Source organism: Hirundo rustica, chromosome 1, assembly GCF_015227805.2.
Source record: "Hirundo rustica isolate bHirRus1 chromosome 1, bHirRus1.pri.v3, whole genome shotgun sequence".
Taxonomy (NCBI): Eukaryota; Metazoa; Chordata; class Aves; order Passeriformes; family Hirundinidae; genus Hirundo; species Hirundo rustica.
Genome location: NC_053450.1, coordinates 109,143,676 through 109,162,154, shown reverse-complemented (window position 1 = coordinate 109,162,154; position 18,479 = coordinate 109,143,676). Strand labels below are relative to the sequence as shown.

The 18,479-nt window shown below is 45.6% G+C and overlaps 1 protein-coding gene across 1 annotated transcript in view; it reads right to left on the bottom strand.

The window, feature by feature from the left end:
• TBX20 (T-box transcription factor 20) overlaps positions 1–16,048 on the bottom strand; it is a 38,078-nt gene extending 22,030 nt beyond the window's left edge. Inside the window, exons 1-5 of the mRNA XM_040076040.2 lie at positions 15,874–16,048; positions 13,594–13,828; positions 12,103–12,267; positions 6,495–6,603; positions 856–1,014 (exon numbers count right to left, since the gene is read on the bottom strand). Coding sequence (XP_039931974.1) covers positions 856–1,014; positions 6,495–6,603; positions 12,103–12,267; positions 13,594–13,828; positions 15,874–16,000 — 795 coding nt within the window. The 5' untranslated portion in view covers positions 16,001–16,048. The remainder of the gene's footprint in view (positions 1–855; positions 1,015–6,494; positions 6,604–12,102; positions 12,268–13,593; positions 13,829–15,873) is intronic.
• Between the last annotated feature and the right edge of the window lie 2,431 nt (positions 16,049–18,479).

Genomic DNA, 18,479 nt, shown 5'->3' with positions numbered 1-18,479 from the left:
ATTTCAAAATTGCTTTTGCCTTGTATTAGGAAATGCCTACTTCTTTAAATAATCCAGCAGGTACATTAACTGTTTGATGCTGCCTGCCCACATATTTGGACAGTGCCTATATTTTTCTTAACTTGAGGGAACTAAGGAAAAAAATAGGTGGGTTTTTTTTGAAGTACCAACGTCAGTAAGCCCTTAAAGCATGCTCTGAATCACACTGAAGGCAACAACATATTTCCACTGATTTAAGTATTAAAGCCCAGTCCACTGTCAAGCAGAACCACTGTTCTCTGATTGTTTATAGACTTCCTAAAATTACTCATTAGCAATCCATTGTTATGATCTCCTCATTTTGTATATATTATTCACTGGCATACAAATTGAAATTCTAACATCTGGATGTAATCTGGGCAGCCTCTGAAAAGCATATCTCTGAGAGATTTTCCTTACGTTTGAGCCTTGCAGCTTAATTAGTCAACTTTTTAAGCCCGTGAAATCATCATGTGCAAACCAGAATCTCTCTCAGCTCGTAGCTTGTGGCATGAAAGATCACTGCAAATAAGAATAGTTCTTTAATGAGCTATAATTAGAAAATGACTAAATGTTAATAGGCAAGCAGCTTTTTATAGACAGAGGGGAAGACAAAAGAAAGCCTCTTACTTGCCATTTTTACTCTCATGAATAATCCTCACTGCTCTTTGAAGTCTGTACTACTACTGTATATTCAGGAAATACTTGTGAATGTGAATAAGATTGGTATGGAAAGATAGGCTATGGCAGAAATATTCCTAGTTTAGATTGGGCAGAAGGGAATTTTCAGCAGGATGGTATCCAGTTACATCTATGGAAATTAGCAGCTTTACTCACCAATTGATTCTGGTAGGCAGTAACAGCAGTAAAAACTGTCTCTGGAAATATGAATGTTCTGAATTCTTCTGATTTCAGATTTAGCAAAGAAGCTGTGTGATCCTTCTTCTTAATGATGTGGACCCGTGGCTGGTACTTGTGCATGGAGTTCAAAATGATCTGCAAGGAAGAATGACAGAGCACTGTCCTGAGAGGAAGGTTGACAGGGCCCTCAAAGGCTATAAAACCATTTTGGGAGGGGTGGGGTGGGGGGCAGGGAGATCTAATTAACACTGCAGGGGAAGCAGCTGAAATCTAACGAGCCAGGGGCTGGTTTTCAGAGCAAACTCTCCAGCTCCTTTGGGCAGTTCCAGGAAACAAAGGTGGAAAAGCAGGCATCCCAGGAGCTAGTCTCCTCTCACTCCTACGCCACGGGTGAGCTTGCATTTCTTGAGGCATAAATACCTGTTCCTACAGGTGAGGTGTTTTACATTCAGAATTAGTCACTGCCAGAGTGTGCCCTGGCTGGCAGGTGTGAATATGTAACTCCTGAAAACTAATGACCAAGAGTCCCCGCTTGCAAAAAAATGCTCAGGTGCAGAATAAAAACAGTCACAAATCCCTCGGAAAAAAAAGAAAAGATGGAAAAAATTAGACCCATCCAAAAACCTACCAGCAGCAGCACAAACTGACTAAAAGTAAAACTCCACGTAGCCTTTCCCTGTGGCAAAATTTTAAAACAAACTCCTTCAGAGGTGCTCTTCACCGCAGACTACCAAAAATGCAAGCGAGGAGGGAAACCAGTACGGAACCCCCAAATGACCGGGTTTTGCTATTCTATCCTCATTAATAATTGTTTACGAGCTCCCAAAACAATTCTAAACCTAAGGTACCAACCAACCAATTTCAGCGTTCACTGGAGTCAAACCAAGAGTCCCCCTTGCTTCAGTTACCACTGGCTGTAGGCCTGTTTGGCGGCCTCTAACCACAGTATTACAATATAAGAATTAAATACAGAGCTCAGCTCACACCAGCCCTTGTTTTGGATATAATCACAGTCACAAGACAAAATTGGCAATGGTGTGGGTGGTTCTATTTTGCAGGGGCCATAACGACATTACAGGCAGCTCTGTACATCTGGAATAGCTAATGTGCATTCCTCAGGAAGCGCTAACTTCGGCTGAAACATAGCAGGAGCAGTGCAGTATTTCATGCTAAGTCAATGAGAAAGGTTGCACATTGCATTGGAGTGGAGAGCTCAGAGACAGCTCTATCATGGCTACAATTTCCATCAGTGTTTTTCTTTGCTGCTCCTTTGGGGACAAATATTGCCAAGACTCACACTAGGATTTTGGGGGGAGGCACACAGCAACAAGAAAGACATTACGATGACAGTGAGCCATCATCCTGAAAGTGTTGCATGTTTGCTTTAACCAGCACAGGTCCTTTTTCAAAGCACTTCACCATTTTACATAGGAACACACACAACAGCCATGGACCTTGCCTTTAATATCCTTAGCACGTTTCCCTCTTTGAAAATTTTTTTCTTGCCATCCTAGTTACTTGGAGTGCTCTAAGCAGATGGAAAAGGCGTTTTAAAGCAGGATGTGTGGATGGTGATGAGGATTTGGCCCACAGACCTTGGTGCTTTCCATTGCCTTTCATGGCCATGACATCCACGCCAAGGCATTACATCTGAGCAGCAGTCAGGCGGAAGGAGGAAAATGTTTTGAGCAGCTCCCATGCATGCCCCTTCCTTTCACTCCTCTCTGAATGCAAATTGTGATAAAAGGAACTACATTTCTCAAACAAGGCCATATAATCCCTTATGAAAATTTTCCAAAAAATAGAGTGCACATAGATAGCCTCCCTTGCCACAGTACTCTACATTTCTTGTTCCCACCAGAGGCAAGTCTGATCATTCTTGTACTAAACAAGTACGGAATGCAGCCAGAGGTCAAAAAGACCCATAACCGAGGTGAGGGTCTGTATGTGTCATTCTCCACCTGAACCCTCACACAAGCTGCTGCTGACATACAAAGGCACTCCTTAATATCCATGCAACTCCTTGGGTTAGGACCATATAAAAATAGCCCAAAGGAGTTAGATCCACAGGGTGTTCCTCACAGAGCAGCCTCCAAGTGTGGCCTCAAAGTCCAAGCAGTCCCCTCCTGCATGGTGTAGCTATCAGAAAATCCCTTATGCCAGCCCACTGACAATCCTGCTGGCATGTCCCAAGAGATACATCAGGTGCCCATATATTCATGGCAGCCCCCCTGCACACACTTGCTGGCAGCCACAGGTTCCCAGCCATCCACCCCATCCACCTCTGTGCTGGACAGCCCGAGTCAGGGGAGATGACCAGGATAGCTCCTTATCGGATCCTGATTGCTGTAAGGTTGGGCAGGTTTGTAGGCATCTGGCTCCCACTGGCTACAGACCAGTCACCAGAGGCAATCTGGATGCCAGCTGCAATATTCCAAGATGGTTTTGCATTCAGGAACTGTGCTGTGAATGCCACTTCCCTGTTCACCAAATTATAGCATTACCTTATAAAGTTTTCTTTCTGAAAGCAGGAAGGTTCCTAACTTCTGCCTGGTTGGCTAAAAAAACTCAGGCATAACTCCTTGTGGCTATTCCACACTCTCTGCTTTCAAAGTTATTTATTAAACATGTTCACAACTTTGAGTTTTCTTTTGCATAGGTTTATGTGTTTGAATAAATGCCAAAAAAACAGTTACAATAATTTATACACTCATGGTTCACCTCACTATAAACCAGAAATGATGGCACTCCAATAAAGGGCAATGAAAAGCCCTAAAGAAAGCACTCTGTGTGAAAAGAATCACTAAAAAAACTGGGGAAAATGTCACATTCATAAATATTTCACAGTCAGAAAAATGCCAATCACTTGCTTGGCTGTAAAAATCTAGAAATAGAGCAATTTCCTTCCTCTGGTAAGGATATCTGAAAGTGTTTCCATGGAGCAAGCTGTAATGCCATGCACACAGAGATAAGACTTCTGCCTGAGGCTTGGGGAGAATATGTGCATAATTCTGGGGCTACACATGCTGCTGAAAGTACACAATCAGAAATTCTTGCCAACTCCAAAAGTCTTGGAATAAGTGAAAACAAACATATGCTAGAAACAAATGCCTCTCTTCTTTACAGATTTCTTTACAGGAAGTGAACCACTCTACAAATAAACCGCAATTACCTTAGCACCCAAAACTGTCTTCTGGATGGTGAAGAAAGCAAGCAACTAGAACAAACTGCAGTCAGGTTGGATCCATTTTCCCTACCTGTAACTAGTATTTAAAGGCGTCTTTTGGGTCATCCAAACTTCCTCAGGAACCAACACACCTTATCAAACATAATTAAAAAGTGAAGACTGGTTCTTTCAAACTGAAGGGAGAGATTTCAGGAGGTGTTTCAGTTCTTCTCTTCTCTTCATAGACAGGAGTTTGGAGATGCCATGGACCATAGCACAGTAAGCCCTCCTTAAAGGCTCCAGAGGACTGATTTCTCCCTCAATTCTACTGATCACCCAATGATGGCATTTGCATAGCTTTGGTAAGGCAGCACATAAAACCTGACATCCTAATTTGGAACATAAACCCCCACGAAATATTAAAAAGAGAGGGCTCTGTGAAGGGGTAACACCTGTCACTCAAATCTCAACACAGGATCAAGCCTTCAGGGCTTATCCTTAACTGAACACACAAAACTTTCCATTGTCATTGGCTGTCCAGAGCCTTTGTGTAAAGAATGGGATCAATCTCTGCTTCTCCGGAAATTAATGGGAAGGCTGCATCTCAAACACTACGGATCATTTTCTCCTGCTGCCTGCATTTGAGACGATTACATCTTCTTGCTCTGCCACATGTCACTGTTCCCGACAGCTCCTCAGACCTACTTCTTCTTCCTACTCCTCTGGGCTTCTGGGAACTGCAGCTCTCCTAACTAGCTTGCAATATACTGCTGCAAGCCCTTTATTAGAGGCACACATGGCCCCTGTTATGATGAAAAATGCTTCTTTTTAAGTGCTCACGTATACTGCTCTATCATCACTCGGTGATAGAGCCCACAAATCTTCAGCTTTGCCCTTCTACAGATTATGAAATAAAAGAGAGAAAAAAAGCAAAACCATTCTCCACTAGTCCTGAAGGGAACGGCAGTGGGAACTGGGTTCAAGAACAATATACCCACAGATGGATCTCTACACAAGAGCAACACAGAGGCATCTATCTGGGCTTTCTTTTGTTGATTTGTTTGGGGTTTTCATCTATTTTTGATGCTGTTATTTCCAGGATATATTTTAAGTGATCATGGCTGTGGTTCAATTCTCAGTTTTTGAAATGAGTGAAAATTCTCTTTTGGATGAGAAACATTTGAACAGAACACAGCTGAGACAAATGGCCACTGTCCAGGCAATAAATGCCACACCAGGGAAGGGATTTGTATTCTGCAGTTATTCAGCTGAATGAATTAGTTACCCCTATACATGCTTTAGAATTCAAAATCATCCCTCTCTTCCCAACACCTCATTTACTAACACTGCCTTTATGCTCATTGTTCTGAACTGACCTGCCCTGTTCTCAGACAACAATTCTTTCAAATCCATCACCTTGTTCCTTCTGCCTTCCCTGAGAGAATCACCAATCCCAGAGGCAACAATTTTAGCTCTTTCTTTGCAATTTGGAAGCACTACCTCGTCGTTCCTGCACTTCACAGGCACTTTTAGGGAGAGGACAGGACAGATGATACCTATTCTAACCACCTACCACTAGGCAGTCAGATAACTAAAGGAGTTGTCCCCACCGATGGTGCATAGCAGGAACCCAGGGCAAGTAGCTCTGAATCCTATTTACCATCTCCCAGCCTCAAGACTTGTGACAACAAACTGGCACCAATCAGAGCTGGGACCTGCCTCCTTCAGAGGCCCAAGCCCACCCTGTGGCACCTTGACTTGCAGTTAGCTTACAGTTATTTCAAGGGCAATTGAGGCACATTTATGTTTTATAATTCTCTAGACTGTGCTTTGGTGTCAGGTGTCTTCTGACTCTGAGCCCATGCTGCGATGAGTCTGGAAGTAAAAGAGCACTTATTGACAGACCCAACCCTAACAAGTTGCCTGAAGTGACCTCTAGGGAGCTTCCAAGCTCACATATAAAACCATGTGGATTTGCTGGGCATGGCACGTGGCAGAGCATACTGCCAAGTCACAGCAAAATGCAAGCAGAAGCACGACAAAAGGCACATCTGCCTTCCTTCTATCCCTTGCTCTGATGCTCAGCTCCACCCTGAACTTGCTCCTGATGGATGTTTTGCCTCTAATGGAAGTGGGAGCATGATTTGAACCATTGATCCAGGCTCTACCTTATGAAATATTACAGAAAATCCTGACTTTGAAAGCTGCCTGTCCTCAACAGCAAAGGAACTCAAAAGGACCCTTAAACGTGTTAAACCAAACACAGGCAACCTTCACACATCTTCCACCACTGTGGTATGAAGGGCTTGAAGGGCTGGCTAAAAGAAGTGTAAAGTGGGGGCTATGGCAGCCTTTTCCCATGGCACTCTCTCTCCCATTTAACCCTGTGGCGCAAGCAAGCAATTCCTTGGTGATTTCTTTTCCCTTTCCCACCCATAGAGCTACTCACGTGGCCATGCTGATCCAGCTCGTTGTTGGTGAGTTTGACTTTCTCAAAGGACACCATCTGCTTCAGCAGTTGCTCTCCTGTGAACGGGGAGTCAGGGTGCACATACAACCTAAAAAAACACAGGGAAAATGCCTGCTCAAAATAAATCCTCACCTCTGGGCTTGTGTGTGGGCATCACCTCTGTATGAAATTAAAGTGCACGTATAATTTTGCTTTTGGGATATGCAGTGGTTTCACGGGCATGGACTTCCTGAGAGCTTAGGGTAATACAAATCTGCTGCTAGAACATGACACCATGTCCCCCAAATTAATGAATTCCCAAAATAAAGCTATTCATTAAGGACAGTAAAGCAGATGACTTATTTAATTCACTGGAACATAATTGAGAATCTCGTGTCTGAGTGCTAGACTGATCCTTAACCATACCTATTATTTTATCCCGTTATCTAAAATGGAGACATTAACATTCCCTGTTGTGTCTTTTCCCAACTGAAAAATTGATCATGTCTTTCCCCACAGCTGTACTAACAAGCACTTAAAATAACAATGACTACAACTCCAAGAGAAAAAGCATGGTGTCATTACAGAGATAATGGGGGAATGCAGATAAAAATGCATTTTTCTTTATATATAACATTAAGCCGTGATAATGATTTTAACCTGCACTCGATCACACATTTGCTGTAGTGACGTCTGTTTATAAGAGGTTGAAGGCTGCAGTCCAGCACAGTGGTCTGACATGAAAAATTAGTTGCAGGTCTGCTATTAACAATCCTACACTTGGGAAATTAAGCAGAAGAAAAGGAAGCACGAAGACATGCAGATACAATGATATATACATTATGACTACACTAATTACAAATGACATGCTATTTAAAAGCAATGACTTTATAGGAATAATGTATTGCTGAAAATTATTAACTCAACTGTTCCTTTGTGATGGCAAATTGACTAGACCTTCAGCTAGTGCAAACCAGCCCTGTTTTGCTGCAGCCTGCATTGGTTATCACTCACTGAAGGCCTGACTCTCATTTTGGGTGATGTCTTTGGCCACACAAATGACTTTCTTTCCCTTAGGTGGGTGGGGCAGCACTGAGCTGCTAGGTTAGGAAGATAAATATTTGTCCTTGTTGTTGAGCTACGGTTTTAGAATGGAAAAACCACTAGACTGTGGGGCGTAACTCTCCAATAGAGCGCGCTGATCCCTAATCAAGGAATGCCCATACTAAAGACACTGGGGAGAACAGCCCAGTTGCTCAAAGAGGAAGGAGATTTGATCCTATATTCTGTTTTTGCCAGCAGAATCCCCAAGACACAGTGAAACTAAAGTTTTACCAGCACAGCTCGCCTCAGGTGTGCAGGATGTTTTCCTTACATTGATCCAAAGCACAGCTTGGCTGCTCTAGCTATGTCCATGGGAGGGATGATGCTGAGCCAGGATTCCTGTCACAATAAAATAATAAAATATTCCTAGCATGCAGACATCCTCACTGCTATCGACTCTGCTGGTTGCACTGCAAAGCTCATAAAAAATGATGATGTATCTGAAATCCCTAGACCTAGAATCACGTTATGTCAAAAGAATATTAGCTCTCACAAAAACTAACTTTGCCTTCCTCTAAAAGACTGTAAAAATTTCAATATTGAGAGCCCTGAATTAGGGGGGGGCAAAACAAAAAGAGTCCCAAACATGCCCTGAAACTTTTCAGCCAGTCTTAGGTTTTGGTTTTTTGGGGTTTTTGGTTTTTTTGGGGGTGGGTAGGGTTTTTGTGTTTGTTTTGTTTGTTTGTGTTTTTCTGTTTTGTTTTTGTATTTTGGGGCTTTTTTGTTTGTTTGGGTTTTTGTTTGTTTGTTTGTTTTTGAGGGAGCCTGACTCCTAATTTTGAATATCTGGGTAGCTAATAATGTTTACTGTGATCACAGAGTGTCAGACCCAGCAAGGTTTGGCTAATTGGGACCAAGAAGCCAAAGTATTTCAAATATGTGCAGGGAATGAGTAAAGACCTCCCTGTGCTGAAAAGCTGAGCATGATTGTTTTACACCATCGATGGTTAATGCTTGGCACTGCTTTAAAAATACAAAGTGCCCATAAGCAGCGTGCTAAGAGGAAAGTCACTGAAGGATGGGGACCAGAATGTCAGATACTGAAAAGCAGTAATAGACCTTACTTTTCTATGCCCATTTGCTATACCCCAACAATCCCACTGCAACACAGGGGACTGTGAGCTACAGTCCTGGTGAGCTACAAACCTGGTGAGCTACACCCATTTCCCACACCTCTCCCACAGCCCAAGCTCGCACACCTCAGGGAAGAGGGTTGAGCACTCGACATAGCGGTTTCTGAAGCAGAAGTGGTTGGCAAAACCACGAATGCGCACGAGCAAACAGGGCAGCGAGATAAACATGCACATTCCAGCACGGCACACGAGGCTCTCCCAGAAGTTTGCCTGGGATCTGCTGCCTAAGGCCAGCCAGATGTGAGGGGCTCCTTGCTTCGATTCACAAAGGATTTAGGAGCCATATTTGGGTGTGAATTTGCTCTGCGGTGTATATAATGCTTCATGATATACGCAAGGTTTGGGTACTGCTTCTTTTTTGTGTATTTTGGAATGCAACACTGCACTCCCTCTATTTAGTTTGATGGACGGTCTGGTCCTACAATCCCCTTGCATGCTACTTTTATTTAACCAAGTGTCTCAAATAGTTTTCAAAATATAATACCTTTTAAAGGTTTCCTGCCTAGAGTTGTCTGTTAGTCTGTAAACACTAAGTTCATTAAACAAATTATTGTAGACAAATACAGTTTAAAAAATATAGTGACAAATTTTTTTGAGTGGAAGAAACGAGGTAAAAAAGGAAGTTCAAATAAAGGTACATGCTGAAACTTACTGCACTGATGTCTCACACAGCCTTAACAATGTGGAAGACAAACACAAAATATCACATAGGAACTCTATCCCCAGATACCACTTTAGAAGATTTACAAAATACTTTCTGAAAAGTATTTTTATTTAAGTGATCGTTGCAACATAAACTCATTCATTGCAACATAAGCTTGTCTTCAACACTGACAGCAGGAAGACAAGGATAAAACTGGTTTTAATAAAAAGTTCCCTGAAGGGCTAATCTTTCAAACAGAATTACAGGATACGTATTAATTTGGGAAAAAAAAAAAAAAAAAAAAAAAAAAAAAAAAAAAACAAAACAAAACAAAAAAACCCACAAAACACCACCAAAAAAAAAACCCCCAAAAAACCCACCAAAACCCCCCAACCCCGCTACAAAACTATTGTAATGTTGAAAGTTATTTTTATAATGGAAGGAGTGAAATGATCAAACTGGTTGAATCCTGCAATGTCTTACACCCATGCACAATGCAGCTCCAGAATTATTCCCCTGATGTCCCTGTGCCTGGCTAGATGCAGGCAGTGATGTGTGTGGGGAGTAACTTACTGCCAGTGCCCACACACACCTCTCACTGACACTCCTCAAGCAGGGAGAACTAAAACCCTGTGTTTGGAGGACAAGGCATCATAACTTTGTTAAGGGTTTCTGTTACTGAAGCAGGACCAAACTCATTTCAAGATGGGAGGAGAACTACTTTTAAATTGTTCAAGCAAGACTGAGGCCTCCCACCTGAAAGGTGCCTTAACACTCTAGAAGAAGCACTGGTAATACGAACACTGGCACACTGAACCTCTTGACATCCTTTTTCTCAACAACGAGAAGTATAAGGAGGACAAAGTGCATGAATGTATATGTAAGTACCATCCAAAAAGAGGAAAAGCTATCTCTGCCTGTGCTCTGATCAACAGTCTGTTTAACTAAGCATCCTGAAAATGAAGAAGGAAAGGTGTACATTCACATATGGGGGCAAAGCATCCTGAAAATGGAACAGCACAGATACGCATTTGCACATAGGGGCACTGATCTGCCGAGGACTCCCAAAAGTTACCACAGTGCAATAAAAAAAACTATCAAACTTCAAGAAGGTTTTATCCAATACGTAGCAGGGCAATTGCTAATTATTCCGCTCTCTTGTCTTATGTTCTAGTATTTCCTTGTTGAGCAAGTCTATGCCAGAGAGAGCGTGAATGAGAAATCTATTTAAAGGTATCCCAAAAGGGGTGTGAACAGAAAAATAAGAAGGGGAAAACCCTGCCTTAAAACTATTTCTGTTCTGCTGTTATTTCTTCTTTTGATGCTGACTCCTTTGGAGCCGGATCTGTGTTTTTTCTTTGGGTTTTGATCAGTGCCCATTACAATACGTCAAATGAAGCCCTCAGACGTTAACCACACTGCAAGAAGGAGTTTTTGGCCATGAAAACAAAGCACACATAACTCCTAGGTTGCTGTCTTTAATCACAGCTTCTCTGCTTGCGCTTTTTGTTTGTTTACTTCCCTGAACAGCCTTCCAGAGATCACCAGTCACCAAGATTTCGGTTCAACTATTTATATAAGGAAATCGCGCAGAATTTGGTGCCTATACTCACATACCAAAAAAAAAAAAAAAAAAATTGTTTCCATTCCTTGTGTTTCACTTATAATTTCTGCCTCTGTAATAAGCAAGTTCTTAACCCCGGGCTAAGCCACCTGGAGCAGATCTGTGTTCCTCCGTGGAGCCCTCCACAAAAGTTTCTTTGAAGCCAGAGAGGCATCCGCGTTATTTCCATATCTCCAGCTCTGACTCAGCAAAGCCTTTCGACATGTGCTGCAGCCTTACTGGACTTGGGGACTGAAGTAGGTACAGAAGTGCTGGACTGAATACGATGAAGTGTGGGTCTCCTCTGAAGTGCCCTCCCGCTGCACAGCCCAGCGCCGCAGCCTCGGTTGCCCAAAGTTTAAGGGAATCAGTTATTAATCACATTAATGGAATGACTTTAGAAATTAAATTTCTAAAGCATTTGTTTCTGTAGAGAAATGGGAATTTATTTTATAGAATTTATTTTACAGAGGGTTCTTTTCCTGATGTCTCAGAATATGTCATGATTTCTTAACGAAAGGAAAAGTAACTGTGCCGAGGAACTGACCTGTACTTTTCCTGCTGCCCAAGAGATGATTAAAATCAAGAATAAAACCTCTGCTTAGCAAATGCTGGGTATGTTACAGAAATAATATAATTTCAAGCATAAACAGCAATGAGCTGCAATTTATTTCTACTTTGGCTTGGCTGGTGGTGCCTGGATTGCTTTAAATTATGAGGTCAAATACTGAGGGGGCAAATCCAAGAGACAAATAAATTTTAGTTTTTTTAAGTTTTCTTATCTGAATCATGACAAACTTCATGAAAACATTAAACCCCAAACAATATATATAAAAGATCTCTTAACCAAATTCTGCATGTCTTGGAATATTCAGTACAAATCAAACCTCAAGCAGAGGTTTGAGGCCAGATTCTGTAACACAAAAGTTGTTATCAGAGTTTTGTAACCAACTTTGTTGAACATGGACTCAAAATCTCAGAGCGCTGTTTGCAAGCAGAATGGAAAGATTAATACAAGATAATTCTTGAAGGGAAAAAAAAAAAAAAAAAAAAAAAAAAAAAAATAAATGAAAAAAAAAAAAAAAATTAAAGAGAAATAAAATACCAGCAATAAAATCTACAAACCTTGCAGGGAGTGGAGGGTCAGCTTTTCCAGCCACTAACCAGGAAGACCTGTGGTAGGCATATCTATATCTTTTATTGTCCACAGGAACTATGTCCATTAACACAATATACTTGGCCTCTGGATCCACTCCCGAGAAGGAAACCCTGATCGTAGGAAACATTCTCCTGAAAAAAAAAGGCAAAATAAATGTTTTGGACAGAGAATAGAAATAAAAGAGTATCTGAAAAGCTGCTGAAAGTAAGAACTATATTTAAATTCCCTGAAAAAAATTCAAGCATCTACTGATTTTGCTTCCACGTGATGGGAGTAAAATGTTGTGTCTCTGTGATAAGGAGACAAAAAGCAGCTTAAAATTCAAATTTGGGAAGCAAAAAGAAAAATGTGATAAAAATGAAAAAGTAAAGGAGAAATATACTATTTGCCTGTTAGTTAAAATTACACAATTTCAGCAAATAGTTGTAGCTAAGGTACATAGATATTTTGAAACTTGAATTTTCTTTCAATTATTTTTTCTTTATACGGGATCCCTACTACTGTAAGGGAAATATTCCAGAAATTATTTCTGTTGTTATTCTCACATATTTTAGATAAACGTTTTCTTAAGCCTGCTCACAATATTTTTAATGGAATTTTCAAAACTAAAACATTTCTTTTCTGTACTAAACTCTTGACATAACACAATTTTAAAATGTAAGGTTATCCTGTAAACCAGAAATGAGGTCTACAGGATATAGATAATATAGGAAATAATTTTGACTGTTTAAAATGTTGAACTTTAAATTGCATGTTTTATACCTATTTTTTTTTTCAGAAAAACTTATACCAATAGAGCTCACCAGTGAGAGAGAGGGAAAAAAAAATCTTCAGGCAACTACATTAACAAAAAGTAACTTGGGGGATTAAAAAACCTCGAAAAGACATTTGACGCCTTCGGACTGCATTTGACTGCCCAAACCCTGTAAGCTTTACTGGAGAAACGGCATGGTTTGAGGCAAAAAGAAAGCCTGGAATTCTTTCTCCCATTTTTGCAACCGAGAGAAAAGAACAAACCTAACCAAGCTCTGACAGAATCTCTCTTCCACGACCCCGCGTTTCCCTCGGTCTGTACCAACCCAGCGCCTGAAAATCACCGCGGGATTTTAGTCACAAACCTGATTATTATGGAGACAACATTTCTTCCCTGCAGCCAGGATGCCCCGGGTGGATTTCAGCCGGGCCCGCAGAAGCGCACCTCGCTGCCGGCCCCGGCCGCTTCTCCCTCTGCCCCAGCGGGGCCCCGCGCACCGCGCCGCACCGCGCAGCGCCGGGCCGGGCCCGCAGAGGGGCTGCGGCAAATACGGGGCTTCACCCTCCTCTTAACCCAGCAGTGCAAAAAAAAAAAAAAAAAAACCAAACCTGCGGGGTTTCGGTAACTCTGCCTTTATTTCCCCTGTCCAAAGCCGCTTTTCGAAAGATGCCCAGAGGAAAACCTCAGGGCTGCCCAGCCTTACCTCCCGGATTTGGTGATGATCATCTCGGTGCCCAGTTCATGAAACTTGTCCCAGAGCTCTTTGGTTTCCAGGCTGCAGGAGATTTTGGCCATCTCCTCGCTGGGGATGATGGGGGTGGTGGGGATGAGGGGCTCGGTGCACAGGGAAGAGGGGCTGCTGCTAAAATCCCCGTGAGGATCCAGGCTGGATAAATCACTCAGAGGCTGGGCGCAGGAGGATTTCTCAACGAATTGTTCTGCAGGGTTTGGGGAAGGAGAGCGAGAAAGAGAGAGAGAGAGGGGGGATTCAGCCAGGACAACGCGACCACTGAGACAAGCTACCCAGCCGATTCGTTAGGCGTCCGCTCATCATTTGCGGGCAGCGGTGGTGATTTTCGGAGACGAGCTTCGCAAAGAGCCCAGAGCGGCGCCACTCCCCAGAGGCGCGCCGGGAGAGACGCCCGGGGGGCGGCGGGAGCAGCACGGCCCCGACCTCGCCGCTGCCCGGCTGCGATCCGCTCCGCGGGGCACGGCGGGGCAGAGCCAGCCCTGCCCGCTAACCGAGGAGTTCCACGGAAAGGTCACTAATTCTCATTAAAACGGGAGCGTTGGGCGCCGAGAGACTGCCGAGGGCCAGGGTCATGCTGAGGGAGCACGGGAGGCCGCTCCTGGTTTGCTCCCCTGGTAGAGAACGCAACGCAGAAGGAGCCCGAGAGCGGCCGCGCAGGCTCCGCGCTTCCTTCACGGGGAAGCGAACCCCAAATACACATTAAACTGCGGGCACGGGCTCACCCTCCCGGAAGGCTGGGTCTGCCTTTCTCCCAGCCGGTTTGCCGACACTGAACCCTCTCCTTTGGAGAAACAGGCTCCGGGGGAGCTGCGTGCGGCCGCGCAACCCACGCGGGTGCAGCGGCTGCTGCCGACGCTGGCCGCCCGCCGCGCCTGGCTCCCACCCCCGCGGGCCCCGGGAGGCTTCGGGCGCTTCAGCAGCTCCGCTAGGAGCTTCCGCCGGAGGCGAGGCCAGGAGGGAGCAGAGCTGCGGAGGCTTTGCCCGGCCCCGCGATGCGGTACCGGCATGCGGCGACGGATCCGCCGCCCGGCGCCGAAGAACGGGAGGAGCACGAACGCGCCCTGCCCCTCCAGGGAAAGGTTTTGCCTAAAGCTCCAGTTAATAAAAACCGAGTCCAGGCAGTCGTTTCCCTTCGGTTTTTAGTTGAACGACATGAGGGAAGCGGTTAAAATTTTTTTGAAAAGTTAAGTTGAATAAGGGTTTTCAGAAAAAAAAAGAAGCAAAACAAAACAAAAAACAAACAAACAAAAACCACCAACAACAAAACAACCTGAAAAACCCAAACCAACTCCACTTACAAAGTTTAACACAAACCCACGTAAATATGCCGACCGGGAATGCTGCAACATTCCCGGCCTACATTAGCTCCCAGACTTAAAACTGAAGTTCACAATGAATCCCTAGACTATGTGAAATTTTTGAGACAGCTGATTAGGTGCAGCAGACACTGAGGAGCTGCCTTTTCTAAATTCTTTTAAGATTGAGTGTAATCCTCTTCATTGGCGCCCCGAAAGCTTAACACATATTTTGTAGTTTTCTGCGAACTCCTGGATACACGCAAGGATGACAAACCGCAGAAACTTGGAGGGGAGGAGGAGGGGAAGATATTAATGGTTTTAAAAGCTTTTAGGATTCTGAATCGAGGCAACCGAATACCAGAGAAATCGCTTACCCGAAAATCACAAGCTCTCACAAAAAAAAACCTCCTCCCGGTCTATGTAGAGCAAAGCAGCCTATATGAGCCTACATCGAGGAACTGTGGAGTGATAGGATTTTCATCTCTATGCACAAGTTTTACTACCCCTTGTAAGCCTACAGCAGAGAGTCTCTAAATTGACTTCAGAACCAGGGTGGATTTGCAATAAATATTTAAGAGATTAATTCCATGTCAGAGAAGAGAAATTGAACTGCCTTAAAGCGTGGGATTATTCCACAAGTGGCGAATTTGGATGAATAAGAGGCATAACTGAAACTGGAGGAATTTAGGAAAATCTTTATACTATAAACAGCCTCGCCTAAAAGCGACCATGGGTGATGAAGGCGCCCAAACTTCAAGCTTAGGTGGTGCTGCTTCCCCCTCTGTAGGGGAACTCTTCGGGCAGGGGCGACGCGCCGCTGCCCGGCCCGGCTGCCGGAGCGCTGAGAAGGGTGAGCCAGGGCGGACAGGGACAGACGGACGGACGGGAGCTCCGCACCCCGCGGACACCGGCGGTCACCCCCGTCCCCACTCACCCAGAGGCTTGATGGTGCTCTCGGGGGACTCCTTGTCCTTGGAGCTGCCGCTCGACATGAGGGCGGCGATGGAGAAGGCGTTGGCCCGGGAGGAGAGCTGCGGCTTGGGGGCCGGCGTGTACTCCATGGCCACTGTGCGGGGACGCGGCTCGGTGCGGCGCTGCCCGGACGGGGCGGGCGGGAGGACCGGCCGGGGGTGGCGGCACCGGGATACCGGGAGCGCTCTGCTCCCGGCGCCGCGCGCTCCCCCGCCTTAACGCGGGGCCGCGGAGATCCTATCGGCCGGCGGCCAATCGGCGCCGGGACACGTCAAGGGCCCCGGCCCGGCCCGGCCCGGCCGCGGGGGAGGGGGCGGAGGCGGGCAGCAGCAGCAGCAGCAGCAGGAGGAGGGACGGACGGACGGAGAGAGAGAGGGAGGGAGGGAGGAGAGGGGAGGACTCTGCCCGCCCGCAGGGTGGGGAGGGGGCGGACGGCCCTCGGGACGGCTCCTCGCAGCCGCTCCCCTTTTGGGTACCCCAGCTTCTCTCCCCGCCGGGGCCCCGGCTGCGGTTCGGGGAGCGCCCTCCGCTCCTCTGAGCCCCGGGGGCGGGAAGGAAGGGGGGCAGGCCGCTCGGCCGGGGATGCTCCCGAGAAGGTCCCTAGGCTATTCTTTGCCGAGGCAAGAAAGGCGGAGAGGCGCTTGAAAGGATGAAATGTAATTGTGATTTTTTTTTTTCTGGTGTGTGTGTCTCAATTTTCTCTTTTACATTCAAATATTAAAAGACCACAGCTTTCAAAGCAGCCGTTTTCGTCGTTGTGTCTTTTCTGTTGGGACAGAATGTTCCTTTAGGCTGATCGTGCCCTTGGTTTTCCTGCACCGCCTCCTAAATATTGTCATCCCGGTGAGAGGTACTCTTCCCCACCGACTCCAGGTGAGACCCTTGCAGCATTCCCTTCTCAGCCAAATCAGTGCGTGGGCCGCTGATCGCACAGTTTTCTTCAAATCTGTTTCATCGGCTGCGCCAAAATAGATGATATTGATCAAGCGCATGAGGCAGAGAAAGTCAGGACGGGCTGATGGTACCAACGAGTAGTTTATTCCAAGGCGGTAATTTAAGTAAGTTGCTCACCAGTACTCTTTCACACATACAATGTAAACATACTCTGATGAATAAATTAAATAAAGAAAAGCGGCGCTTTTAATTAAATTCCTTTAAATAAAAATATCACTGAAAATATTTACTCGCTAGAACGATTCTCAAGAGGACGTCACTGAAGTTCCACCTTTTAAATTTAGAGCAGAATTCGAGGGCTTTTGTTATGCAGGCTCGTGCCAAGAGCCATACATACACGGTGTCGCTCCAGTTCCTACTACACTTAATTAATTGTTACGGAAAAACAATTACTTGGGTAACCCTTCCCAGCCAGTGGAGTGGGGAACACGAAACGGTGCTTTATCGCTTTGAGATCAGCGAGAACCAACTGCAGCTTGCCCTTCTGTTAACCGAATTTCCTAAGAGATAGAATATCTGTCACAAACGGGACGTGCATATGTAGAAGCGCATGTTTAGAAGCGTCTGGCAGAGGATTTCGACGTGGCCCACGGTCTGGGGGCCCGGTCTCGCCTCAGGCACTAACGGGAGGAGAGGGGCGAAAGGGGAGAGCCCAGCCAGCCCCGCGGCCGGCGAGCCGGGAGGGTCAGCTCACGAAGCATCGCCCCTTGCTTGACACAGAGAAGCAGAGGCGAGGGGTTCTGCCGACATCAATCTTAAATAAAAAATAAAAAAAAAAAAAAAAAAAAAAAAAACAAAAAAAAAAAAAAAAAAAAAAACAAAAAAAAAACCCAACCAAACAAAACACTTTACCACTTTATCCCAAGGGACATCCTGCCAGCTATGGGTCCCGTTTCCCTGCGCGACAGCCGCGCTCCTGAGACCCCTCCCGGCGTGTAAAGGGAGGCGGGACGGGGATCCGGAGCTCCCGGCCCTGCGCTCCCTTGGCCCGACCTGAAAAGCAGGGTCCGGCCTGCCTGCAAAGAAAGACAAAGGAGGGTACAAAGAGCCAGAGAAGTTATCCTCCTCACCTTTTCACTGGTGCTAACAGGGATGCCTGAGTCTTCTCTGGTTTCCTACCTACTGTATGCACCGCGCAAGTAAGGATAATGAAACTCACAGGTTCCCGTCAAAGCAACAGCGCAGATCCTACACAAACAAACAATCAAACAACAACAAAAAAACAAACAAACACACCCCCCCCCCCCAACCAACAAAAAATCCCCAGCCCCAAAAAACAACATCTCTTTTTCCCTTACTTATTTCCGTCCCCTGGCAGTGAGGTGGTAACATACCTGTCCCTAGCAGGGGCTGCCCCTGGTCCACCGGGGCTGAGGGGAGAGGGGCGGTGGGTGGCTGTGGGTTATTTCTGTGCGTCCGTCTGGGAAACACCGGTTCAGCCGCTGCAGCTGAGGCAGCTCCGGACCGATTTCTGCTCTCCCTCGTGGCGGGATTTCCAGTCCCGCGGGGCGAGCGGTCATTGCCTTGGCCCGGGGGAGGAGGACTCGGCCGCTGCGGGGAGAAGCGCTGCTCGGTGAGCGGGGCACGGCGCACCCAGAGGGAGCGGAGCGGCGG